The 27729-nt window shown below is 41.3% G+C and overlaps 1 protein-coding gene across 2 annotated transcripts in view; it reads right to left on the minus strand.

Annotated features, from left to right (window-relative positions):
• Window positions 1-273: 273 nt before the first annotated feature.
• wdr11 (WD repeat domain 11) overlaps window positions 274-27729 on the minus strand; it is a 150314-nt gene continuing 122858 nt past the window's right edge. For both annotated transcript variants that reach the window (XM_065023446.1, XM_065023445.1), the window contains exons 24-29: window positions 19388-19483; window positions 6629-6794; window positions 5940-6037; window positions 5553-5698; window positions 5042-5124; window positions 274-4612 (exon numbers count right to left, since the gene is read on the minus strand). In XM_065023446.1, the coding sequence (XP_064879518.1) occupies window positions 4434-4612; window positions 5042-5124; window positions 5553-5698; window positions 5940-6037; window positions 6629-6794; window positions 19388-19483 (768 nt within the window). In that variant the 3' untranslated portion in view covers window positions 274-4433. The remainder of the gene's footprint in view (window positions 4613-5041; window positions 5125-5552; window positions 5699-5939; window positions 6038-6628; window positions 6795-19387; window positions 19484-27729) is intronic.

Raw genomic sequence — 27729 nt, forward strand, 5'->3', positions numbered from 1 at the left:
AGCAAAATATTTTAAAGGATAGGCGACGAGAAATATGTCAAACGATATATACAAGGGACACGACAGGACAAAGACGTCTGACTGCTACGCCATCTTGGATTAAATGTCCTGTAATTCATCTCACGTGTAGTGGTCATTCATTGATGTACTGAAGGGATTTCCCAAAAGTATTCCAGTCTGTCCATGGCTGTTTGATACACTTTTTTACTCACTTTGTCTCTCTCATAGTGTAACAGTGCCCTCATGTGATCAGAAAGAGAGATAGACACAATATAGGTAGATACTTTAAATGCTTTTATTGCTATCCATTTTCATTTTTTTTTTCCAGAACAAGATTTATAAAGCGGATGTGAGGGTCACTCAGTGTAAACATGAGACGACAAGAAAAATAGGCAAAGCTTTTCCATTTTTGACACCGTCAAAATTATAATTGTCTTCAATCAAAACAAAAAGGCAGATTTTTTTCTATTATGTAATTAATGTCTACGGTCACATACAATAACCCCTTAAAAGGCAGACAGTTGTTCTGTAAAGTTTAACAACAAAATTAAACAAAGCAGCAGTTGTTAATTCAAATCTACTTTAAAAGACACCAGAAGGAAGAGGTACAGTAGCCTCATTCCAGGTCTGTTTGTGCTGTCTTGCCAACTCCTATGGGCAGCAGTGGCAAGACAGCATAAATAGATTTGGGACCAGGCTAGGGGTACAGTGGGGGCCAATATTACTTAGACAATACTGTAGGACATGATTAGATCAAAATAAACAGATTCATATCAACTGATTGGATCTTTTAGACCATAGAAATAGTAAACCATAGAAATATAATCTATGGTTTGGACTCTAGTCCATTTCAGGCATAATGGAAACTAAAACTCCAAACACACTGAAACTACATGACATGGATATGTGGGAACTAAGCCCTGTGTAATCCTCAAAATAAGCGTGGGTTACCATAGTGACATTGTCTAGGGTGGTCAACAACATCCCAGACTAGAACAGCACTCACATGTTTCGGCAACAGAACGATACACGGATTTAGTTACAATTATCACTTCTGAACAAGAAAACATAATACAAGTGCTACTAAACACAGAATTACTTTTCATGTACATCATTCACATATTTTTTTTTGTATATATTTTTAAAATAATTAATTTCTTTAATAGTTTTGACTTTGAACAAGACAGACGAGGCAAGGGGGAAAAAAAAACAATATTTTACCCGCACTCCTAACACCCTATACGGAAGAGTTGACATGGGATTGGTCGTTTTTGGTGAGTGGTTTAAGAGCTATACAGTTTTTGGTATGTGGGTGTGAGTCAATGGTTAGACTGGTTTAGCCTATTGATACAGTTGAAGTCGGAAGTTTACATACACTTAGGTTGGAGTCATTAAAACTCGTTTTTCAACCACTCTACAAATGTCTTGTTAACAAACTATAGTTTCGGTAAGTCGGTTAGGACATCTACTTTGTGCTTGACCAAAGTAATATTTCCAACAATTGTTTACAGATAGATTATTTCACTTATAATTCACTGTATCACAATTCCAGTGGGTCAGAAGTTTACATACACTAAGTTGACTGTGCCTTTAATTAAACAGCTTGGAAACTCCAGAAAATGATGTCATGGCTTTAGAAGCTTCTGGTAGGCTAATTGACATCATTTGAGTCAATTGGAGGTGTACCTATGGAAGTATTTCAAGGCCTACCTTCAAACTCAGTGCCTCTGCTTGACATCATGGGAAAATCAAAAGAAATCAGCCAAGACCTCAGAAAAAAAATTGTAGACCTCCACAAGTCTGGTTCATCTTTGGGAGCAATTTCCAAACGCCTGAAGGTACCACGTTCATCTGTACAAACAAGTATAAACACCATGGGACCACACCGCCGTCATACCATTCAGGAAGGAGACGCGTTCTGTCTCCTAGAGATGAACATACTTTGGTGCGAAAAGTGCAAATCAATCCCAGAACAGCAGCAAAGGACATGGTGAAGATGCTGGAGGAAACAGGTACAAAAGTATCTATTTCCACAGTAAAACAAGTCCTATATCGACATAACCATTCAAAGGCCACTCAGCAAGGAAGAAGCCACTGCTCCAAAACCGCCATAAAAAAGCCAGTCTACGGTTTGCAACTGAACATGGGGACAAAGATTGTACTTGTTGGAGAAATATCCTCTGGTCCGGTCTGATGAAACAAAAATAGAACTGTTTGGCCATAGTGATCATCGTTATGTTTGGAGGAAAAAGGGGGAGGATTGCAAGCCGAAGAACACCATTCCAACCGTGAAGCACAGGGGTGGCATCATCATGTTGTGGGGGTGCTTTGCTGCAGGACGGACTGGTGCACTTCACAAAATAGATGGCATCATGAGGGGGGACAATTATGTGAATATATTGAAGCAACATCTCAAGATATCAGTCAGGAAGTTAAAGCTTGGTCACAAATGGGTCAATGACCCCAAGCATACTTTCAAAGTTGTGGCAAAATGGCTAAAGGACAATAAAGTCAAGGTATTGGAGTGGCCATCACAAAGCCCTGACCTCAATTCCATAGAATATTTGTGGGCAGAACAGAAAAACCGTATGCGAGCAAGGAGGCCTTTACAACCCTGACTCAGTTACACCAGCTCTGTCAGGGGGAATGGGCCAAAATTCACCCAACTTACTGTGGGCAGCTTGTGGAAGGCTACCCAAAATGTTTGACCCAAGTTAAACAATTTAAAGGCAATACACTCAATTAGTATTTGGTAGCATGTAAACTTCTGACGCATTGGGAATGTGATGAAAGAAAAAAAAGCTGAAATAAATCACTCTGCTATTATTCTGACATTTCACATTCTTAAAATAAAGTGGTGATCTTAACTGACATTTTACTAGGATTAATTGTCAGGAAATGTGAAAAACTGAGTTTAAATGTATTTGGCTAAGGTGTATGGAAACTTCTGACTTCAACTGTACTTAGATACAGATTGTGTAATGCAGTTTGTGGATCTTTTAGAATGCAACCCTACAGTATGCGACAGGAAGTATTTGCTGATTGGTTCATTTTAGGCCTGAGCCTGGTACCAGCCAATGCCATGCTCCTGATGAGGGAGGACTTTTAGTGATCTTGACAGAACAGCAGTCAACTTCATGCTGATTCTGTCTTTTCTGGTCCACTAGAATGATTTGCTAAACATTATATTTTTTAAAATATTTTAATGAGACATCCTCATACTTCACACATCAGAAAACACACAATACAACTGACATCTTATGTCCTTATAGGAGATCAATCTGCAATCCAACTGTTGAATACTTCATGCCCACAATATATTAACCAAGAAGCCCTTATAGCTAACAGTGGTCAAATCATCTCTTCTGTGTAGGGGTATAATATACTGTGTCTGTTAGCGCAAACAATCCTGGCTAACTAGACTAGAGGAAGAGCCTCATCAGTGTCCCTTCTGTAATGCAGGGACAAGTTGATGAATGCAGTCCCCTGTGCTAACTATGCCTGGCTTTGGTCAGTCTTAATAGAGCTGCTCTATACCACCTACTCTCAGTCACGACACAGCAGACCGGGGCTCACATACTACCACAAATGCTTGACTGAGCTTGCCTGTTGCAAGATAACCAATAGATACGTCTCAACCGTGCAAACCACGCTCATCTGGCACTCCAAGCAGGCTAAAGCAAACACTCAAAGTATTTGAAGGATTTCAAATAGTATTTGAACCCAGGTCAGGTACACTGTGTGGGTTGTCTGGGACATTGGTCTGCTTCATGTCTGAGCTACAGGGAATGGACACTCACTCGAACTTAATGTCATTCATTCAAACATTTAAACATTAATTTACACTAACACCAGCATTAAATAAAAGGGAATGAATCATGCAGAATGTTGAAGGATAGAAGGTTGTGCCACTTTTAACTGCTTTAAACGGTAATAGCAGTACATCGACAGTCAGCAAACTTTGATTGAATCTTCCACGGAAGAGTCAGATCGTTAAAAAAAACCTCAAAATAAAGCTAACTGATCATTCAAAACCTCAAATCAATCAACAAAAACTGATTATAATCTCTTAATCTGTTCTTAATAACCATAAATTGATGCATTAGATGAATGTCTGCATTTGCTGTGCGAGTGAGTGTGTGGTTCCATTTGGCCTGCCACTGGGGGAGAAATCGACATGCATACACATACACTGCATACACATACACTGATCACGTGAAGAATCAGAACACACAAAAGCATATTCACAGACATGGCAATCTCCAGTGACAAACACTTCCTCTCCTCTCCCCCTAAATTGCCCCTAGAACACTGATCCAAGATCAGTTTTGCATTTTCACCTGTAATAGTTACAATTAGGAGGGGGTGAGCGTTAAGCTGATCATAGATCTTGGCTTATGGGCAACTCCTCCCCTCTGCTCCACACTCAGGGATCACTCTGTGTTCTCCAGGCCCTCCGTTTCCTCGGGCACTGCCCCCTCTCCCTGGAAGAGTTCTTCCAGCAGTTGCTCTCCGGCACCCCCTGCCCGCGATGCCCAGAACGCGGCGCTCTCCCTCAGGCCCAGGGTGCGCAGTAGTCGGGCGTAGTCCACGAACGCAGCCCCGATCAGCTTATGTGGCGACACATAGGTCAAGGAGAAAACACTGGGAAACAGACAAACCCCAATGCACAGTAAGATCTGGTTGGATAAAGGAGGTGAAGTGTTCAGCCTGTAGTTGAGTGTTAACACTTCTGGCTCTGCACATACTGTGTACCACAACCCCGGAGACTGGGGTTCAATCACCGCCTCAACCCTTCATACTGTTTCACCTATTCATCAATCTCCCTCTTCTGTCTGAATTAAAACATCAAAGTACAAAAGGTAGTGTGGTGTCCACTCTTCAGGTAAAGAAAATAAAGCATGTGAACTGTACTATAAAAGGTACAGTCCATTCTGTTCCAGACTGCTGTAGTATTAGACTAGACAAACTTTATGTGAGAAAGATTGAGAATAACCTGATTAGCACAGCCAGACTGTATGATGTCTTGACTTTGAAAGGATATTGGTGGAATCGTTGGCCTCCATCACTCCGTACTTCAGACAGGCTTCAATGAAGAGCGCCGCACGGTCAAAGTACCTCATGCTGTCACAGTTGAGATTGATGGATGGATGGGAGAAAGAGGTAGAGAGACAGGAGGGAGAGAGAGAGAGGAGGGGGGGGGGGAGACATCAGAGAGAGGTGTGCATCATCACAACTTTCATGTCTCTGTTTTTGAAGCTTCACGTCAACCTGCCAGCCACACGCCTTTCTAAGGTGTCATGGGGAGAGGCACATTAAAATGTAGGCTGCCACTGAGACAGCAGGTCTAACTTACACAGAGCAGATCAATATTGAATGTGGCGAGAGAAGCAAGGTAGGAGAGCACCACCACACCTTTGAAAATGCTCAAAGTTAGACAATGAGGACCAATTTGGAGTGATGGATAACACAGAGCTGAGCAAAAAGCAGAATAAAGTCCCAGAGGAGCTGATAATGGGGAACATGAGAGAGAGAGAGGCTGTTACTGTTACCTTTGTAGCATCTCTCCTACTTTATGGAAGCAGCCCAAGGATAGCAGCACTAGGATGGCCTTAGACTTCTGGTTGACCTGGGGGGAGCAGAGGTGCTCTGCCCAACGCTTTAGCACGTCTGAGCTCTCTGCCGGGTTCAGACGCACCTGACACACAGTTGCAGGCACACACGCATACAGAGGCACAAATAAGCGATCAAGTTATAATTTCAATTATGTTTTATAGGCTTTATCTGAACTACCACTACATTTTATATTACTGTACAGTCTTGATTTGCAACGAACAATCTCCTTGACTCCAGCCCAGCAATATGATTTGAGAGTTTCTCTGGCCCTAATACTTTAAATGGGATACTGATGATGGACAGATGAGTGAAAGATAAGTTACCTTAGCCAGCCAGGCAGCGCGGTTCCACTCCCCATAGGTCTGCAGGTATCGGCATGCGTCCGCAGCCTTGTCAATCAAACACAGCAGTTGCACTCCCTCTGACAGACGGGAGAAAAAGAGAGACAGAGAGAGTGATGGAGTGTGTGAGATGAGGGGGGTTTAGGATTGATTACTAAGGGAAGCTATAACTGTGCTACAAGGCCTTTTTTATGGGCTGTGGAGTTAAACTACCTGTTATGTGAGCTGCTGGGCTGCAGAAGGGGACCGTGGTAATAATACACTGCATAATAATACACTCAACACACTACCTACTCCATAGAACTAGAGGTGGTGGTGTGCAATGGCAGAGGCTCTGCCTAGGCTGGTCTGGGTATTAGAGCCAAGGTTGGAAGAGCCCATGGCATACACCACAATGGTACCACAGTTGAAACAATAGTCTCTTTGTTGCCACCTGCGTAGATATACAGTATAATACTAGAGTGACTGACATCATCAAACTTAATGGAACTAGTGTTTCCTTTTAGCTTTATGGCCACCAGTACATGCCAGATTGCCTTTGGCGATCATGATTGTGACCACCAGTTTGATGGTGCTCTGAGAGGGCAGCTTAGAAATAAAATACTAGAGTGGCAGATGTCATATATCTTCCATAAACTAGAGTTATATTTAATTATATGGCTTCCAGTTACCTGCCAGTTTGCCATTGGCGATCATGTTGGTGGCCACTAGTTTGATGGTGCTCTGGGAGGGCCCTGAGGAGGTGATGGTGGTCACCAGACACGCCTTCAGTGAGTCACAGTAGTAACTGGGGTTGTCAGCACTAGTCTCCAACAGCAACTGCACCGCTCGGTCCGTCTGAGGGAGAGAAGACAGGAGAAGAAAAATGTTAGAAGATTGTTATTTTAAAGGAGGCACTGCCTCCCACAGCTTGCAACTCTTTTCATTCCTTAATTGGGGATAAAGACCATGAGAGAGAGACAGGGAATTTGAAGTTTTTCGAAGACAAGTAAAAATCCAATTAACTTCACAGATCTTCATTGTAAAGGCTTTAAACACAGTTTCCCATGCTTGTTCAATGAACCATAAACAATTAATGAACATGCACCTGTGGAATGGTCGTTAACTTCTTATGGCTGGGGGCGCTATTTTCACGTTCGGATGAAAAGCGTACCCAGAGTAAACTGTCTGCTACTCAGGCCCAGAAGCTAAGATATGCATATTATAAGATTTGCATAGAACACACACTGAAGTTTCTAAAACTGTTTGAATGATGTCCGTGAGTATAACAGAACTCATATGGCAGGCGAAAACTTGAGAAAAATCCAACCAGGAAGTGGGAAATCTGAGGTTTGTAGTTTTTCAAGTGATTGCCTATTCAATATAAAGTGTAAAATTTAGTCTGATTGCACTTCCTAAGGCTTCCACTAGATATCAACAGTCTTTAGAACGTTGTTTCAGGCTTCTACTATGATAGGGGAGCGAATAAGAGCTGTTTGAACCAGTGGTCTGGCAGGGTATCTGTATGGTGGCTGAGCGCTGTACTCAGATTATCGCTTGGTGTGCTTTTGCCATAAAGCTTTTTTGAAATCTGACACAGCGGTTGCATTAAGGAGAAGTTTATCTTTAATTCTATGCATAACACATGTATCTTTCCTCAACCTTTATGATGAGTATTCCTGTAAATTGAGGTGGCTCTCTGCAAAATCACCGGATGTTTTGGAGTCAAAACATTACTGAACATAACACGTCAATGTAAACTAAGATTTTTGGATATAAATATGAACTTTATCGAACAAAACATACATGTATTGTGTAACATGAAGTCATATGAGTGCCATCTGATGAAGATCATCAGAGGTTAGTGATTAATCTTTGACAATGCCACCAGCCATACTGCTCGTTCTGTGCGTGATTTCCTGCAAGACAGAAATGTCAGTGTTCTGCCATGGCCAGCGAAGAGCCCGGGTCTCAATCCAATTGAGCATGTTTGGGACCTGTTGGATCGGAGGGTGTGGGCTAGGGCCATTCCCCCCAGGAATGTCTGGGAACTTGCAGGTGCTTTGGTGGAAGAGTGGGGTAACATCTCACAGCAAGAACTAGCAAATCTGGTGTAGTCCATGAGGAGGAGATGCACTGCAGTACTTCATGCAGCTGGTGGCCACACCATACTGACCGTTACTTTTGATTTTGACTCCCCTCTTTGTTCAGGGACACATTATTACATTTGTTAGTCACATGTCTGTGGAACTTGTTCAGTTTATGTCTCAGTTGTTGAATCTTATGTTCATACAAATATCTATACGTTAAGTTTGCTGTGAGAGGACGGCTCTTTTTTTGCTGAGAGATGTGTGTGTGTGTGTGTGTGTGTGTGTGTGTGTGTGTGTGTGTGTTTATATATAAAAACTGAAATATTTACATAAGTATTCAGACTCCTTACTCAGTACTTTGTTTTAGTACATTTGGCAGTGATTACAGAATCGAGTATTCTTGGGTATGATGCTACAAGCTTAACACACATGTGCAGATCCTCTCAAGCTCTGTCAGGTTGGATGGGGAGCGTCGCTGCACAGCTAATTTTATGTCTCTCCAGAGATGTTCAATTGGGTTCTATTCCGGGCTGTGGCTGGGCCATTCAATGACATTTAGAGACTTGTCCCGAAGCCACTCCTGTGTTGTCTTGGTTGTGTGTTTAGGGTCATTGTCCTGTTGGAAGGTGAACCTTCAGCCCAGTTTGAGGTCCTGAGCGCTCTGGAGCAGGTTTTCATCAAGGATCTCTCTGTACTTTGCTCTGTTCATCATTCCCTCGATATGACAATCCGCTTGGAGTTTGCTAAAAGGCACCTAAAGACTCTCAGACCATGAGAAACAAGATTATCTGGTCTGATGAAACAAAGATTGAACTCTTCGGCCTGAATGCCAAGTGTCACGTCTGGAGGAAACATTGCACCATCAATACGGTGAAGCATGGAGGTGGCAGCATCATGCTGTGGGTATGTTTGTCAGTGGCATGGACTGGGAGACTAGTCAGGATTGAGGGAAAGATGAACGAGACAAAGTACAGACAGATCCTTGATGAAAACCTGCTCCAGAGCGCTCAGGACCTCAGACTGGGGTGAAGGTTCACCTTCCAACAGGACAGCAACCCTAAGCACAAAGCCAAGACAACGCAGGAGTTGCTTCGGGACAACTCTTTGAATGTCATTGAGTGGCCCAGCCAGAACCTGGACTTGAACCTGGCTTAACATCATCCACATCCAACCTGACAGAGCATGAGAAGAATGGGAGAAACTCCCCAAATACAGGTGTGCCAAGCTTGTAGCGTCATACTCAAGGCTGTAATTGCTGCAAAAAGTGCTTCAACAAAGTACTGAGTAAAGAATCTGAATATTGATGTAAATGTGATATTTAGATTTTAAATACATTTGCAAAGAAATAAAAAAGGTTTTTGCGTTGTCATTATGGGGTATTGTGTGCAGATTTGGGCTGTTGTGGTGACCGTATTACTGCCACACCGGTGGTCACGAGTCATGAAGGCAGTCAAATTCCACATGACCATTTAGTCACGGTAATTTGGCTTCTCCAAGCTCTGATGCTGCTAATGGTCATTAGTAGCCAACCAAATTTGCTAACTGCCTGGTACTCAGCACTCTATTGTCCCTCTAATCACTATGACATCAATGCAAATGCCATCAAAAATCTAATCAAACACTTCATGAGAGTCCATGAGGTCATGTTGCACAACATTTCTATAGGCTATGCAATTGTGCGAGAAAACATATTGATGGCCTCTCTTAAAAAGCGAAGGATCCCATCAGCTTTCTATAGGCTAAGCCTACTATATTTATTTCTCAACTTTCCTAATATTAAGCAAATATAAAGCACATTGTTTATATTTTCAACAGGAGTATAGCCTACCTGGCTGGCATGAAAATGAACCACAGGAAAAGTGTCCTCCATTCGCTATTTAAGTGCAGAGATTACATGTATTTTTCCCCTGCCCCTGTTTCAAGTCAGGTGCATGTTAATGGTCAATTCTAAATTAAAACGAGCTTCACACATATATTATTTAGTATATGTAAAGCCAAGATTAAATCAAGAATAGTCTGTTGGGTGACAAAATTTGCCTATCACATACGAATGTAAGGGAACTCCCCCCTGAAATGGACAAAAATGAATGGGAACATATTGGCACTGTAACAACCATATACACTGTGTCCAATACCACTCAATTCGGCGTTGTTTCATTCAAAGTTGATTGCAAATGCCATACGGCAAATGCCAAGTGTAACACTGCAAAAATCCAACAGATGGCGAGTGCGCTCCACCGTGATTTTTCATATTGCAAATGTAACACAAGTCAAGACCCAAAAGTACAATTTTGAAAAATTGAACATTTTTTCAAAAACTTATCACCCCCTTGGAAATTATTTCGATTTTTTTTGTCAATAACATGTATAAGAGCTGTATCAACATACTTTAGTCATATTTTATTATCATCATTTAAAAGAAAACTTGTGCATAAGGCATATGTTTTGTCCATTTTCAATATGATTTCATAGGAAGTTAAAGTCAAGTCACTTTTTTTTTAGGCCAAATGCCATAAGAAATGTCCAAATGCAATTTGAAAGATTTGAAAGTGTCAAATCCGGATGTTATGTCCATTTGCCATGTACTATCAATGGAAGTCGGTTTACAAACCCAAAAGTCAGTGAACCATGTCCAAAAGGCATTTATACTGCCAAAATGATATATAGCACTATGTTAAGCCATGAATCAACCTACATGGTCTATTTGTCATGTATGATGAGGGAGAAGTGGGACTGTTATTTTTTACAGATTTTTTTGAAAAACGTCCAAAATGACAAATGACTATTGGATGGGCACGGGTGGGGGGTGAATGTCATTTTGGTGATGGTACCTCACTGTTTAAACATATTGCAAATGGACAAAAGTCAGCCAGCAAGTAAACGTCCATCAGTCAATTAGATGTCATTCTGACACCAAACTGACACCACACCAACATTTTCCAACTAGTTTAGAAGCCAACTATCACATAGAACCTTCTAGAGCCACATAACTCACCACACACTATCGACCTGAGCTCTAAAACAGGGTTCTAAAGTTTCAGAACTCTAGGTCTGATGGTTCTTTAACTGTTCGAACAAAGGTAACTATTGCAGGCACTGTCTGTCTCTACGCACCACACTGTGTCCCTCCGTCAAAGCTGTGTGTGTGTGTGAGAGAGAGTTTTTCTTGGAAATTTTATGGGAGAAATGACTGATTTACAGTTCATGAGGGTTGCCTAATCGCACATATGAAGTTTTGGAAAGATCTGACTTTTTTAACCCTTCGAAACAGCCCCTATGACACCATTTATGGCAACTTCCGGTTGGCACAGGAAGCTAAAAGTAAACACATATCCTCATTGGGGTATGCTTTTACAGAATCCTGAGTTTTAAGTCTATACGTTAAGAACTGACTGATTTACACAGGGTTGAATTCACTATTTCTATCAAACATCAGTTATATAGGTATGGAAAAACACTTTTAGGGTGATTTTAACCACTTCCGGTTGCTTCAGGAAGCTTAGAATCAACACAGGTAGACGTCATAGTGGCCTGATGGATTGTCATCGAAGACAGGTTCATAAGGCATTATTAACCCACATAGGCTCTAGGTTGAATTTAGGGTAGCAGGCAATGTATTCCTATAAGGAGAGATTGTCATTGTAATCTGTGAGATAAAAAAAAAAACTGATTTACTGTTAAGGGTTAATGCCACACGGTCAAGGTTAGGCTTGCACAGATCGGGAGGACCTCACAAACGTACCTGAGGTCGAATTGTGCTTCTCACCTTAACGGTTCTCTGACTGTCACCCAAAAGCAAATGACATTTAGGGCAAGGCTTCATTTTGGGCCTTCTTTTTCTCATGGTCGCTGTGCTTAGACCGAGCGAGCTACGGTCAAGTGGGGCATCTCGTTGAACTCTGCACAGCCAAGAGATTATGGTAATGCCATTGCAGTCTCTGTGTGTCTTTAAGCACTGCACTTTGTCACTCCATCCTTGCTGTGTGTATGTGAGAGAGCTTTGTTGGGAGGAATGATGGACTTACAGTTCATGAGGGTTGCCTAATCACACATATAAAGTTTTGAAAAGATCTGACCTTTTAACCCTTTGAAACAGCACCTATGACACAATTTTAAGGCACTTCCGGTTGACACAGGAAGCTGAAAGTGAACACATATCCTCCTTGCGGTAGGCACTTATAGAATTTTGAGATATAAGTATTTACGTTAAGAACTGACTTATTTATGGAGGGGTTAGTGAGTGTGCGTTATTTCAGAAAATCACAGAAATCTCGCAGAGCTCCGAAGCACCCTTGAAAAAGAATGTGTGAACACACTGCAACTGGATCTGTAATAAAAAAAATATATATATATTTTTGAACATCACCAATTTGACATTGTACGATTTCTCTTAAATGACGATAGATAAATGGCTGGTTCTTTTTTTATTGACACCGTAGGTTCATTTACTTTGACGTGAAGCGGAAATATTATTGCTCTATTTTCATTTTTCGACCTTTAATCCCAGAAAAATGGCCATAACTCAAAAAACGTTGAGGCATAGACGCCATCTTGTACGGGGACAACTGCCCATTATGCCAAACCTATGCTCACCAAGTTTCGTCTTCAAAATATTTTCCATTTAGGAGATAAGGCCACGTAGTGATTGGTGATGTTTTGTACACTTGCAATATGATTCCATTCGCCCTCGTGGGATTTACCGGGAGAGTGGAAAAATGACCAAAATTTGAAAATGTTATAAAAACTGAAACTGAATGGCCGAGAGAGTTCGTTTGATGACTTCCTGGAAGATCCGGCCCTGCTGCACGGCCCGACGCCGTCCGCAAATTTTAGAAACGTTGTCGGACGTCTAGTAAGGGACCGTACATTTGCAATGTGAACTTTCTCACTAACCATATGGCGAATGTAAAAATGTTCCCTCAAGGTACATTTTTGTACTTGTGAATGATGAACAGGTTAAGGCAAGAAACAATATTATTATATATATATATATATATATTTTTTTACTTAGTCGAATCATAGTTGCACACGTTTTGATAAGGTTTGTATCACAACTAAAGTGGCCAAATAAATTCTTAAAAAGAAGCACATTAATACACTTTACAATACTGTATGCAGCACGAGTTTCAAGTTTTGGGAAGATAATTTTCACCATAAAAATGCATAACATGCATAATCACATTTGTGGTCAATTTTGATAATGGTGTTTTCCCGCTAATGGAACATTTGCGCTTATAGCCTACTGCCGTGTGTGCAACGCTGCGCTTATAATGTGAAGAAAGTGTAATAGTTCAACAATTTCAGCTAAACGTTCTGATCTGTTGCGTCAGCCTCATTTAGCAAAATCCTTTTTCAATTTTTTTTAATTATAGTGGTTGTGTTAATTTGGGATCTATCGCATCCCACAACTGTCCCAGATTATGATTGGAATATTTATTTCTCGCACAGAATAGCTCAACCTTTGTACTATGGGGGATAGTAGATTGACATAGGCTAGTGCTTTTGCTGTCTTCAGGCATACTCATCTTGTTGGCTGACAAAAAGTAAATGTGGACAGTTCTTAAAATATCTTCAATATGCACCTCGGAATTGGATAAGGACACAGCAGTTGCGTCCCCGATGTGTCGGTCTTCACTTGTAGCCTGTGAGAAAGACCAGATGATGTGATGGAGCTGTGTGAGTGAGGTGAGTGGTGCTTCGGAGCAGGAAGCACACAGGAAGAAGGGCTGCAAGAGGCATAGATTTTTCTAGGGTGCATTATGAACAGGTTACTGAGAAAGGTGTGCTTGAAAGGATGCACATAACTCTGCAATGTTGGGTTGTATTGGAGAGTCTGTCTTATATAATTTTCCACACACAGTCTGTGCCTGTATTTAGTTTTCCTGCTAGTGAGGGCCGAGAATCCACTCTCACATAGGTACATGGTTGCAAAGGGCATCAGGGTCTTAACAGCGTGATTTGCCAAGGTAGGATACTCTGAGCGCAGCCCAATCCAGAAATCTGGCACTGGCTTTTGATGAAATTACATTTTCACAGAACCGCTTGTTGCAATTTCGATGAGGCTCTCTTGTTCAGATATCGGTAAGTGGACTCGAGGCAGGGTATGAAAGGGATAACGAATCCAGTTGTTTGTGTCATGCGTTTTGGAAAAGTACCTGCGTAATTGCACACCCAACTCACTCAGGTGCTTCGCTATAGGCCAGATAGGACAGTCGTGTGAGAAACGTCATCATCATGCAAGCGGTCAGACAAGTGAAAATTATGGTCAGTAAAGAAAACTTTAAGCTCATCGCTCAATTTCAAAAAAACGTGTCAATACTTTGCCCCTTGATAACCAGCGCACTTCTGTATGTTGTAAAAGAGTTACATGGTCGCTGCCCATATCATTGCAATAGTGCAGAAAATACACGAGAGTTCAGGGGCCTTGCTTTAACAAAGTTAACCATTTTCACTGTAGCGTCCAAAACGTCTTTCAAGCTGTCAGGCATTGCCTGGGCAGCAAGAGCCTCTCAGTGGATGCTGCAGCGTACCCAAGTGGCATTGGGAGGAACTGCTTGCATGTGCGTTACCACTCCACTATGTCTCCCTGTCATGGCTATTGCGCCATTAGTACAGATAGCAACACATCTTGACCACCAAAGTCCATTTGATGTCACAAAGCTGTCCAGTACTTTAAAAATATCTCCTGTTGTTCTAGTTTCCAGTGATATGCAGAAGAGGATGTCTTCCTTAAATTGACCCCCCATAAACGTAACGGACATATACCAGTACCTGTGCCAGGTCCGCCACGTCTGTTGACTCATCCAGCTATAAAGCACTGGCTTGTATGCGAAGCAGTAATTGTTTCAAAACATCTCCTGCCATGTCACTGATGCATCGTTAAACAGTGTTGTTTGATGAAGGCATTGACTGTATAATTCTTTGGGCCTTTTCCTCCCGCATTGTCCCAGCAATAAACACGGCAGCAGGAATAATTAAGTCCTCCACAACAGTATGGGGCTTGCCTGTCCTAACCACTCGGTAGCTCACCATATAAGACGCTTCTAGCCCCTCCTTATTAATGGTATCTGTTGCTTTTATACATGTCTTACTACTCGCTCAAAAACTCCTGTGGCTTATTTTTCTAATTTTCATGTTTGGTTTCTAAATGTCTGCGCAAGAGCGAAGGTTTCATTGAGTTGTGAGATAGTTTTGCACATATAACACACTGTGGCTGAGGAAAGGCACTACTCCCAATATAAGTGAACCCCAAATCAATGTAGTTCTCATAATATTAGTGCCTCTTCGATGGTCCAACGTCCCCGTCTGTTTTTCGGTGCTTTCTCGGGTAAGGGGCAGTAGCTCTTCGGCTGCATCAGATTCACAACTGTCAGTGTCCATGCTAGCTGGACAAAGAACAAATGTAGAATTACTGATGCTAGCATTGGATATGCTTGTGGAAGCAGAAGAACTTCTGTCGTCGACAAGTGCAGGTGTAGTACTGCTGGTAGTAGCAGTACTACAAGTAGAGCTGGTATATGTCTATGGATGCGGGCCCGACTTCTTTTTAACCATTTATCAATTTTCGAGCAAACGGAATGAGCAGCAGCTACGTTTGAATTCCCGCGAGAGAGTAACGGTTAATGTGATTGGATGTTAATTATTTGACTAGGCTACCTGTATTTGACATTGTGTTGTTATTTCGCTTAGATGTTAGAACAGGGGAAGTAAAATTAAAAAAAAATAATAATCACCCATTAGCACTTAAATTGTGATTCATTAATTTTCATTTAAAGCCAGGTAGGCTACTCCAGTTGTATTGCGAAGCAATGTGCCAAATTAGCAGTTGAGAAATAAATATAGTAGCCTAGCAATAGAAATCTGGGATCCTGAATTTGACAGTCCCTTACAGGCAGCTCAGTGGCATGTAAAATTCGGTATTTCATATTACAGTAAGCCTACACCTACTGTAATATAAAATGGTATCAACGCAAGTACTGTACACAGTACAATACCGAAAATGAACTGTATTATACTGTAAAAACAAATGCCACCATAATCAGAATGAATGGATGAATGAAATTAAATCTTCAATAATGTTCCAACCAGAGAATTCCTTTGTCTGTAGAAAAGCAATGGAACGCAAGCTAACTTTCACATGACCGCGCATCATGAGCTTGTGGCAATCTGCCAGACACCTGGCTCAATCCCCTCTCATTGGGCCCCACTTCACAGTAGAAGCATCAAACAAGGTTCTAAAGACTGTTGACATCTAGTGGAAGCCCTAGGAAGTGCAACATGACCAATATCCCACTGTATCTTCGATAGGCTACGAGTTGAAAACCTACAAAGCTCAGATTTCCCACTTCCTGGTTGGATTTTTCTCAGGTTTTCGCCTGCCATATGAGTTATGTTATACTCACAGACATCATTCAAACAGTTTTAGAAACTTCAGTGTTTTTTCTATCCGAATGTACTAATTATATGCATATAAGCTTTAAAGGCTGAGTAGAAGGCAGTTTACTCTGTGCACCGTATTCATCCAAGCTACTCAATACTGCCCCCCAGTCACCAAAAAGTTAACAAAGGCTTCCAAAACTGGCAGTGACTACAGACCAAAAGAACATGGCAAAACGTCTCAACCATTTAAGGTTTAAGACTTGCTGCCACTCCAATCTGTACCCTATACGGTGACTTCAGAAAAGTATTCATACCCCTTGACTTGTTCCATATTTTGTTGCGTTAAAGCCTGAATTAAACATGAATTAAATTGAGATGTTTAGTCACTGGCCTAAACACAATAACACCCCATAATGTAAAGATTTTTTATATATTTTTTTAAACAAATTCATAAAAAATGTAAAGCTTAAATGTCTTGAGTCAGTAAATATTCAGCCCCTTTGTTATGGAAAATCAAAATAAGTTCAGGAGTAAAAATGTGCTTAACAAGTCACAAAATAAATTGCATGGACTCACGTCGGTGTGCAATAACAGTGTTTAACAGGATTTTTGAATGACTACCTCATCTCTGTACCCCACACACACAATTATCTATAAGGTCCCTCAGTCGAGCACTGAAATTCAAACACAGATTCAACCACAAAGACCAGGGAAGTTTTCCAATGCCTTGCAAAGAAGGGCACCTATTGGTAGATGTGTAAAAAAGAAGAAGATTGAATTGAATATTTCTTTGAGCATGGTAAAGTTATTAATTACACTTTGGATGGTGTATCAATACACCCGGTCACTACAAAGATACAGGTGTCCTTCCTAAATCAGTTGCCGGAGAGGAAGGAAACTGCTCAGGGATTTCACCATGAGGCCAATGGTGACTTTTAAACAGGTACAGTGTTTAATGGCTGTGATGGGAGAAAACAGAGTATGGATCAACAACATTATTGTTACTTCACAATACTAACCTAATTGACAAAGTGAAAAGAAGGAAGCCTGTACAGAACACAAATATTCCAAAGCATGCATCCTGTTCGCAACAAGACACTAAAGAAAAAGTGCGAAACATGTGGCAAAGCAATAAACATTTTCTTCTGAATACAAAGTGTTATGTTTAGGGCCAATCCATTGCAACACATTACTGATTACCACTCTCCATATTTTCAAGCATAGTGGTGGCTGCATCATGTTATGGGTATGCTTGTAATCGTTATGGACTGATGAGGATAAAGGATACAAAATAAATGGAATGGAGGACAGGCAAAATCCTTGAAGAAAATAGGGTTCAGTCTGCTTTCCACCATACACTGGGAGATTAATGCACCTTTCAGCAGGACAATAACCTAAAATGCAAGGCCAAACCCTTGCTTACCAAGAAGAAACTTAAAGTTCCTGAATGGCCGAGTTACAGTTTGACTTAAATTTAAAATCTATGGCAATACCTGGAAATGTCTGTCTAGCGATGATCAACAACCAATATAACAGAGCTTGAATAACATTGAAAAGAATAAGGAGCATGTTGCACAATCCAGGTGTAGAAAGCTCTTAGAGACTTACCCAAAAAGACTCACAGCTGTAATTGATGCCAAAGGTGCTTCTACAAAGTATTGACTCGGGGGTTTGAAATGCAGAATGAATATTTCTGCATTTCATTTTCAGTACATTTGCAAAGAAAATAAAATACATAAGAATTTGTTCTTAACTGACTTGCCTAGTTAAATAAAAAATGTATATATTTTTTAATTCTCTCTCACAGGTGCAATAAATATAGCCTCTTACAAGGCATGCATCAAAAAATGTTAATACGACAGAAAGAACAATACCATGCGCCCACTAGTGGTGAAAAGGTTTTTGACACTCCAAAGATACGGTACTGTATTCTGTGGGGTGGAATTACAGTACCATTAGAAATTGAATAATTCTATCCCCAGCCACAAAATGTACCATCATTTACAGTATGCTGCAGTAAAAAAAATAGTATTTTACTGTTGATAATACCCAACATTACTGTATAAATTACAAATCAAATCACATTTGACTTGATATAGTGTATAGAAATGTTCCGCAATAACTGGGCTTATAAGAACACATTTCATTCCACGCATCAACAAGCTATTTTAGGAGCTGGCTCTCACTGCGCGACATGTGCTATTCTGCTGAAACTCAATGCCAGGGGTCTCCAAACCTGTTCCTTAAGCGCTAACCCTCCTGAAGGTTTTCGCTCCAACCTCAGATGATACTAACCTGTTTCAGCTTATCAACCAGCTAATTATTAGCCTCACATTCCAAAATGTGTTCCAATGGCATGAAGTGTTTGATTAGATTTTTTATTATATTTGCATTGATGTCAGAGTGATTAGAGGGACAATAGAGCGCCCCGAATATGAGGCCATTAGCAACTTGAGGTACTTTAGCAAGTTTGGTAGGCTACTAATGACCATCAGCGGTACGAGTGGTGGCATTCATACAGAACGCAGTTTTGGAGTAGCCTTGTCACCGTAACTCAGCGGTCACGTAGAATTTGACAACGGTCATAACTGGTAACTGCCGGTGTGGCTATACTATGGTCACCTTAACAGCCCTATTGGCGCGTCTTCATCCTCCACTGACAGGGGTGTTAGAGGGAAAGAGAGCAACACTCATCCCTGTCCATCAGGCTCCACTCAGAGTGGAGGCTGGGAGAGAAGGGGTGAGAGAAAGAGGGAGCGAGCAGAAAAGAACAGTGTGTGCGTTGTAAATATTTTGTGTATGAAAGACAGACTGCAGTATATGTTCTTCTGCAGGTGTGCTCAGGCGTGTGTGTGTGTGTGTACAAGTGTGTGTGCAAAATAGAGATTTAGTCTGAAAGAAAGAATACAGTATATTGTATTTGTGTGCATATGACAACTTCTACAGAAGCCCATACAGTAGTGTAAAGACAGTAGTACTGACCTGTCCCAGCAGGAGGAGCTGGTCAGCACACTTCTTGGTGTGTTCATAACTGGACCTCTTCACCTCCTGTAGATGGACTCGCTCCAACTGGAACCTCTGTTACAACACAAAGAGAGCGAGATTTAGAGATGAGAGAAAGAGGACGAGATGGAGAGATTATTATTGAACCTTTATTTATCCAGATTCGTATCATTGAAATACAAATCTATTTTACAAGAGAGACCTGTTTCAAGATGGCAGCCATCAACAGTTACTAAAGTTACACACATATAGAGTAAAGGTACATTCAATTACGTTACAAACAAAACATAGCAAACGCAATCCTCAAATCACGTGGTACGAGTGGCAATCACAATTGTCATCTACATATTTATCGACCAACCTCCTCTTAAATTCCCGAAATATATATATATTTTTTGACCTGGTGAGATTGTTCATGAGATCATTACATGAGTAGAGATGGTGAAGAAGAGAAAGTATGAGAGACAGGAGATGGAGAGTAAGAAGGTAAATGGATAGAGACTAGGTAAAGAGAACATGTATACAAAATATTTAACATTTTGTTTAAATATTCAAGAATCGTTATTTTATTGCACTGCCAAGCTCCATCAGACATTTATATTCCGCACCAACCCATCACAATGATTGCATTTAATGTTCACTGCAGGATAATTGATGAAACTCAGACAAATGCATGAAAGTGTTTTCAGAACAAAGAAGAAAAGTAATAAAATCTAGAATTACATTATCTAGTGGATAGACTCGATAGATTTTCCAAAACACAAGAGCTAATCAGAGTATTATAAGAGGACTGATGAGAAGATACTGGGCAGAAGAAGTGCTGTGTACCAAACATTACCTAGTTAAATAAACGATAAATAAAAATAAATAAAATACCAAAGTTCTCTATGACAACTAAGGGGATAGTGCTAAACACACATGTTCACTGCAGGTAAATGTAGTGTTCAGAACATGTTGGTGCAACAGTTGAACATGGACAGAGGAAGAGAGGCTGTTTTGGTGCCATCATCATCATCTTCCCCATCTGCTACACCATCTTAGTTAACCTGCTAAAGCTAAAGAAGAGAGCAAAAGTGTGGAGGCAAGCTGAGCCTGTTGAAGCGAGCCTGAACTAAGAGACTGCATTTTGACAGAGATTGAAAAGTGTCTTGTTACTTGAAGTTGACCTTTGCTTATTGTCTACATTCAGGGGGGTTCTGTTTTAACATGTTTTGACCACAGTCCTGCCATGACTCTCCTGTGATGATCCAAAGGAACAGGTTACAGTGGATCAGCTCTACAGATCTCTCTCTCTCCCATAGAGGGGGAGAGGGATGGATGTGTTTTTTTTAATGACACCTCGATCGTAAACCATAGGCAGCAGACGATTCCTTTTGTGGCCTAATTTGGGCAAATGGATTGTCTCTGTGTTATATTAGAGTTTACCGCCCAAGAACTTCAACATCAAACCATGGACACTGGGATATTGGGACTTATGAGAGATGGAATATGGAAAATTAACGTTGATTTTGGGATGTCATTAAAAGTTACATGAAGACGTTATAACGAAAACATTGTAACTTGAAGAATTTTCATACGGTGTATGTCATGTTTACATGCTTTGCGTTGTGTGAAAAATATCCAGGATAAAGAGAATGTTTTGTGACGATAAGATTCTGATTTTATTTCTCTAACGAGATCATAGTAAATTGTGGTACCTTGCCTCTTAACTAGCTACACCCCAGGGAACCTAGAGAGAGTGTCAGCAAGACGTTAACACCCCCTTTCTACCCGAGAGTATAAAGCATTTTAGTTAAGAATTAACATATCAGAATACAAGTGCCACAAGCTGCAGCTGAGGTCTACAATTAGTCACGACCCCGAAATGCAACACGAGTTTGAAGAAGACAAAGGAACCTCATAACAATCAATGATACAGTTGAGTACTGAATCTAAGGTGATGAATTTCAGCAGGACCATACGGTTCTTCTCTTCAAATCATTGTTTGTCTACACGGCTTTTATTACCAATCTGGGATCATCGACACGGCTGATTAGCTGTCCTCAGGAGACCACTCTTCCTGAACGAGTGCAAATAAACAGACAACTAAGAAGGACAATATGACATATTGTGGACAATCAGACTTACACCCGAGAACGAAGGAGAAGGCCATTCAAAGAACAAGGCCTCTGTCGAACCCTTATCACCAAGCTGAACCTGGCCCACGAAGACCTGGGCCCAACAGAGATACACCAACAAAGCCATTCAACGCGTAAAAAAAAAGTCCCTTTTTCAGTCTTCCAAAGATAATTTGTCAAATCCAAATGACTTCACAGATCTTCATTATATAAAGGTTTTAAACACCGAACCATAAACAATTAATGAACATGCACCACTAACAGCTTACAGACGGTAGGCAATTAAGGTCAGAGTTATGAAAACTTATGAAGACCGCACTACAGGGAGACGGGACAGACAGCTGATCGTCCCCACAGTGGCAGACCATGTGTAACAACACCTTCACAGGATCGGTACATCCGAACATCAAACCTGCGGGACAGGTAAGGGATGGCAACATCTGCCCGAGTTACACCAGGAATGTACAATCCCTCCATCAGTACTCAGACTGTCCGCAATAGGCTGAGAGAGGCTGGACTAAGGGCTTGTAGGCCTGTTGTAAGGCAGGTCCTCACCAGACATCAACGTCAAAAACGTCACATATGGGCACAAACCCACCATCGCTGGACCAGACAGGACTGGCAAAAAGTGCTCTTCACTGATGAGTTGCGGTTTTGTCTCACCAGGGGTGATGGTCAGATTCACGTTTATCATCGAAGGAAGGAGCGTTATACCGAGGCCTGTACTCTGGAGCGGGATCGATTTGGAGATGGAGGGTCCGTCATGGTCTGGGGCGGGGTGTCACAGCATCATTGGACTGAGCTTGTTGTCATTGCAGGCAATCTCAATGCAGTGCGTTACAGGGAAGACATCCTGCTCCCTCATGTGGTACCCTTCCTGCAGGCTCATCCCTCCAGCATGACAATGCCACCAGCCATACTGCTTGTTCTGTGCATGATTTCCTGCAAGACAGGAATGTCAGTGTTCTGCCATGGCCAGGGTAGAGCCCAGATCTCAATCCCATTGAGCATGTCTGGGACCTGTTGGATCGGAGGGTGAGGGCTATGGCCATTCCACCCAAAAATGTCTGGGAACTTGCAGCTGCCTTGGTGGAAGAGTGGGGTAACATCTCACCGCAAGAACTGGCAAATCTGGTGTAGTCCACGAGGAGGAGATGCACTGCAGTACTTCATGCAGCTGGAGGCCACACCAGATACTGACCCTTACTTTTGATTTTGATTTGACCCCCCCTTTGTTCAGGGACACATTATTCAATTTGTGTAAGGAACTTGTTCAGTTTGTCTCAGTTGTTGAATCTTATGGTCATACAAATATTTACACTTGTTAAGTTTGCTGAAAATAAACGCAGTTGACAGTGAGGACGTTTCTTTTTTTTCCAGAGTTTACATACATTACTTCTTACCCATAAGATCGGCAGTTTGGGGCAAGGTATTAGGGCTAAACGAAGCGTAGCTTACAAATGTATCCAATTGTTGTTTCTCTCTCGTTCTATATTTCCATCTTGGGTAACCAGTGTCCGCTAGGGACTTGTCATCATATTACGTTTCTATTCAATAACCTATACCGTATGTATATGTGTATCTTATGTTATCACTTAGCTTATTAGTGAATAAATAACCAAATCAATTTGTGTGGTACGGAATGATCAGTGAGACCCGGGTTTGTGAGGATTGACGGAGTTTACAATCTTCAGAATGAGACTGATATGAGGAAATTATTATTATTGAAATCTATATATTCTTGATTTAATTCGGGAAATGGTAAATCATGAAACAAACTTTTCCCATGGTGCCCCAAATTCCTAATGAGTTAATTGTTACATGATTAATTTCATTGAGTAATAAACATAGTAGGTAATTATTCGATGAATAGCAGGCATCACATGAATGATAATGGACTGTCGTGACGTGACAGTTTTAAAATTAGTGAAGTCGATGGAGGTTTGTTTGGTGGTATATCTACACTCCATTACTATCAATTCAGTGGAGACAATGGAGGGTGTTAAGTGTTATATTCACACTCAATCACTTCGAAAAAAGTGGAGATGGTGGAGTGTGGCTAGCACTGAAGGGTGTTTCCATAGGAGGCGGCCCAATTTCATTATAAAAGGGAGAAGTAGGATGATGGATATTCATTCTTCTTCTTTTTTGGATGTTGTGGGTGGTGGAGGCTGGTGAGGCGGACCTGTGGGAGAGCAGGCTCATTGTGGTGGTTGGAGTGGAGTTAACTGTCAAACGTGGTGTCCATGTTTGGTCCCGTTCTGTTTGTTCCGGCCAATGCGGTGGGCCCATCGTCTTATGGCTCTTTTCACCGGCCTCCACTGCTGGTGAGTATTCTTTGGCAGTTTTACTTAAACACTGGGGAGCTAGTTACGCATGTCGGTCTTTACTTTTTGAGGGAAAATGTACTTGATACGATTGTGATGCCCTGGATAAGAGCATCTGCTAAATGACTAAAATGTCAAAGGTAACTAGAGCTTTTATTAAATTCAGAGATTAATTCTGTGTCAACCACCTGCTTTGGACATAAAACCAAATACAAATAATAATATTTGTCTTATTGTTCAGTAGGTTTAAAAAGCCTTCCATAGGCATAGACTGTCAGTGTTCTCTCATTAGGCTCATGTTATGGTGATTTTGGAATACTCTGACAAATGTATTTTTGACTGAAAGCTCGTCACATCTTACCTAATATTGCAGATAATCTTTCTTCATGTTGATATTAGTGGGCAATGAGCATGTAGCTGAAGTGTCTCAGTGTAGGAGTGCCAATCTTGGATCAGTTTTGCCTTTTAGATAACAAGGAATAACATTGTGGGGCTTGATCTAACTTGACCCTAGTGAACAATGGACAGTGTACCAGGAGCACTTGTGCTCTGAGTCTTTCATCATTGTCTACTTTCATCTCATGGGCATGGCATCAGAGGAATAAGACTTTTTTCAACATTTAAAGGGGAGGGGAGAAACTGGTCTGGCTCTCACCAGACAAATAAAAACCGGACATTATTGTTACGACGCTTTCAAGCATTGAAGTGATTTTTCTAGGGAAACAGTTCTAGTTATTTGATGTATTATTATAATTTTTTTAATGTTCTTGAATTTCACCCATTTTTCTCCCCAATTTCGTGGTATCCAATTGTTTTTTCGTAGCTACTATCTAATCTCATCACTACAACTCCCGTACGGGCTCGGGAGAGACGAAGGTTGAAAGTCATGCGTCCTCCGATACACAACCCAACCAAGCCGCACTGCTTCTTAACACAGCGCGCATCCAACCCGGAAGCCAGCCGCACCAATGTGTCAGAGGAAACACTGTGCACCTGGCAACCTTGGTTAGCGCGCACTGCGCCCTGCCCGCCACAGGAGTCGCTGGTGCACGATGAGACAAGGATATCCCTACCGGCCAAACCCTCCCTAACACGGACGACGCTAGGCCAATGTGTCTGGTGACACAGCTGGCACTGCAGTACCCTTAACCACTGCGCCACCCGGGAGGCCCGGCTATTTGATGTATTGAGTAGAACAACTACCAGTCAACAGAAAAAGCTTTCTTAATTGGTTTATGTGTCAATGCCATTTCTTATGATAATACGTATTGTTAAATTACACTTTGAACATGGAAATATATGGAACAAAAATAAACGCAATTATGCAACAACTTAAAAGATTTGACTGAGTTACAAATCATATGAAGAAATCAGTCAATTGAAATGCATTAGGCCCTAATCTATGGATTTCACATGACTGATATGCATCTGCACAGATACTTAAAAAAATATATGCTTTCCAATGGGCCTTAGGATTTTGTCGGGGTATTTCTGTCCATTCAAACTGCCATCAATAAAATGCAATTGTGTTAGATGTCCATAGCTTAAGCCTGCCCATACCATAACTTCCCCGCCACCACGGGGCACTCTGTTCACAACGTTAACATCAGCAAACGGCTCGCCCACATGATGCCATACGCGTGGTCTGCGGTTGTGAGGCCAGTTCGACGTATTGCCAAATTATCCAAAATGACGTTAGAGGCGGCTAATGGTAGAGAAATTAACATTAAATTCTCTGGCAAGAGCTCTGGTGGACATTCCTACAGTCAGCATGCCAATTACATGCTCCCTCAAATCTTGAGACATCTGTGGCATTGTGTTGTGTGACAAAACTGCACATTTTAGAGCTGCCTTTTATTGTCCCCCAGCACAAGGTGCATCAGTGTAATGATCATGCTATTTAATCAGCTTCTTAATATGCCACACCTATCAGGTGGATGGATTATCTTGGAAAAGGAGAAATGCTCACTTACAGGGATGTAAACAAATGTGCACAACATTTGAGAGAAATATTTTTTTTGTGCAGATGGAACATTTCTTGGATCTTTTATTTGGTCTAACTCTACACTTTACATGTTGCTTTTATATTTTTGTTTAGTGTACAATCAAAGATCAATATTTTCTAGGCCCTAAAAAAAGAATGTTGGTCGAAATCTCCATTAGACAGACCGACAGAAGAAAGTGACGCTCATGAAGGCCCAAATGCACCATCTCTGATTAAAAAGTATTCTCCATCAACTTGGCAACTGACAAGCGGGTGGATCACAGCTGTCTGGTTGTCACGTGGTTGCCATGTCACCCAGTCATGCGACAGACATAACAGAGACATGCCAATCAATGAACACCGATTTAGCACACCTCCTGAATCCTAACCCTCCTATGTCCAAAATGGCAGCTTATTCCCTATATAGTGCAAGTGCACTAATTTTGACTTGGGCACAAACAGCTCTGGTAAAAAGTAGTACATTATAAAGGGAATAGGGTGCAATTTGGGATACACAGAGAGGATCCAATCAATTATTAAGGTTGAAAAAATCCACCCGCCTTGCTGGATTGTTTCTCAGGGCACTCTTCTCTTCTCCGTCCAACTATTCAGTTTTCTCCTACGCCCAACACTCCTATTTTTTCACTCCTCCCCCATCTCCTCTGCAAAGGCAAAGGGATACTGGAAATTACAGAGCACACCACAAACAAGGGACGAGGGAGGGCAGTCGGCGGTTTGTGTGACTGTGTGTATTGACCGGTCAAAACTGCCGACTCGGCAGAATGGCTGAGGTCACAGGGGACTGTCTGCTAGAGGAATTACTATGTGGTCTGGGGCCAATACAACCTGTGGTGTTGACAGTTTGACAAATGTAATGGTATATACCAATTAACCTCATAGTCCGACCAAACCCGTATGCGGTAGCGTAACTACAGCCTCAAGCTCATTAGCATAACGCAACATTAGCGATTTCTAAAAATCGCAAATGAAATGAAATAAATATGCCTGTTCTCAAGCTTATCCTTTTCTTAACAATCCTGTCGTCTCAGATTTTCAAAATATGCTTTAGAACCAGAGAAAATCACTAATTTGTGTAAGAGTGGTGATAGCTAGCTTAGCATTAGCGTTAGCATTTAGCACGCAACATATTCACAAAAACCAGCCAAGGAATCAAATAAAATAATTTACCTTTGAAGAACTTCAGATGTTTCAATGAGGAGACTCTCAGTTACATAGCAGATGTCCAGTTTTTCCTGAAAGATTCTTGTGTAGGACACATCGTTACCTTTTGTTACTATGCATATGGCTACCGAAACTAACCGAAAATTCAGTCACCTACATGTCGAACTTTTTTTCCGAATTAACTCCATAATATCGACTGAAACATGGAAAACGTTGTTTGAATCAATCCTGAAGGTGGTTTGTCATATTTCTCTCCATTGAAAGCACCGTCCTTGTAGCCTGGTTTGTTCTGAGATTTGAATGGAAAAATACCGGGACCTGACTTTTGCGCACCGATTGCCACGCAGACACCAAGCGGGACACCTGGTAAATGTAGTCCCTTATGGTCAATCTTCCAATGATATCCCTACAAATACGTCACAATGCTGCAAAGACCTTGGGGAAACAAGAGAAAGAGTCCGTTCATTCCTGTCGCATTCACAGCCATATAAGGCGATCATGGAAAACGTAGCCTCAGAAATCCTGTGCATTTCCTGGTCGGTCATACATCTTGGTTTTGCCCGAAGCATTTGTTCTAAGGGACTCACAGTGAAAATCTTTGCATTTCTGGAAACGTAAGACTGTCTTCTTTCCAAAACTATCAATTCCAAGCATATTCGAGCATCTTTTCGTGACAAAATATTGCGCTTAAAACGGGCACGTCTTTTTATC

Source organism: Oncorhynchus nerka, linkage group LG10, assembly GCF_034236695.1.
Source record: "Oncorhynchus nerka isolate Pitt River linkage group LG10, Oner_Uvic_2.0, whole genome shotgun sequence".
Lineage (NCBI taxonomy): Eukaryota > Metazoa > Chordata > Actinopteri > Salmoniformes > Salmonidae > Oncorhynchus > Oncorhynchus nerka.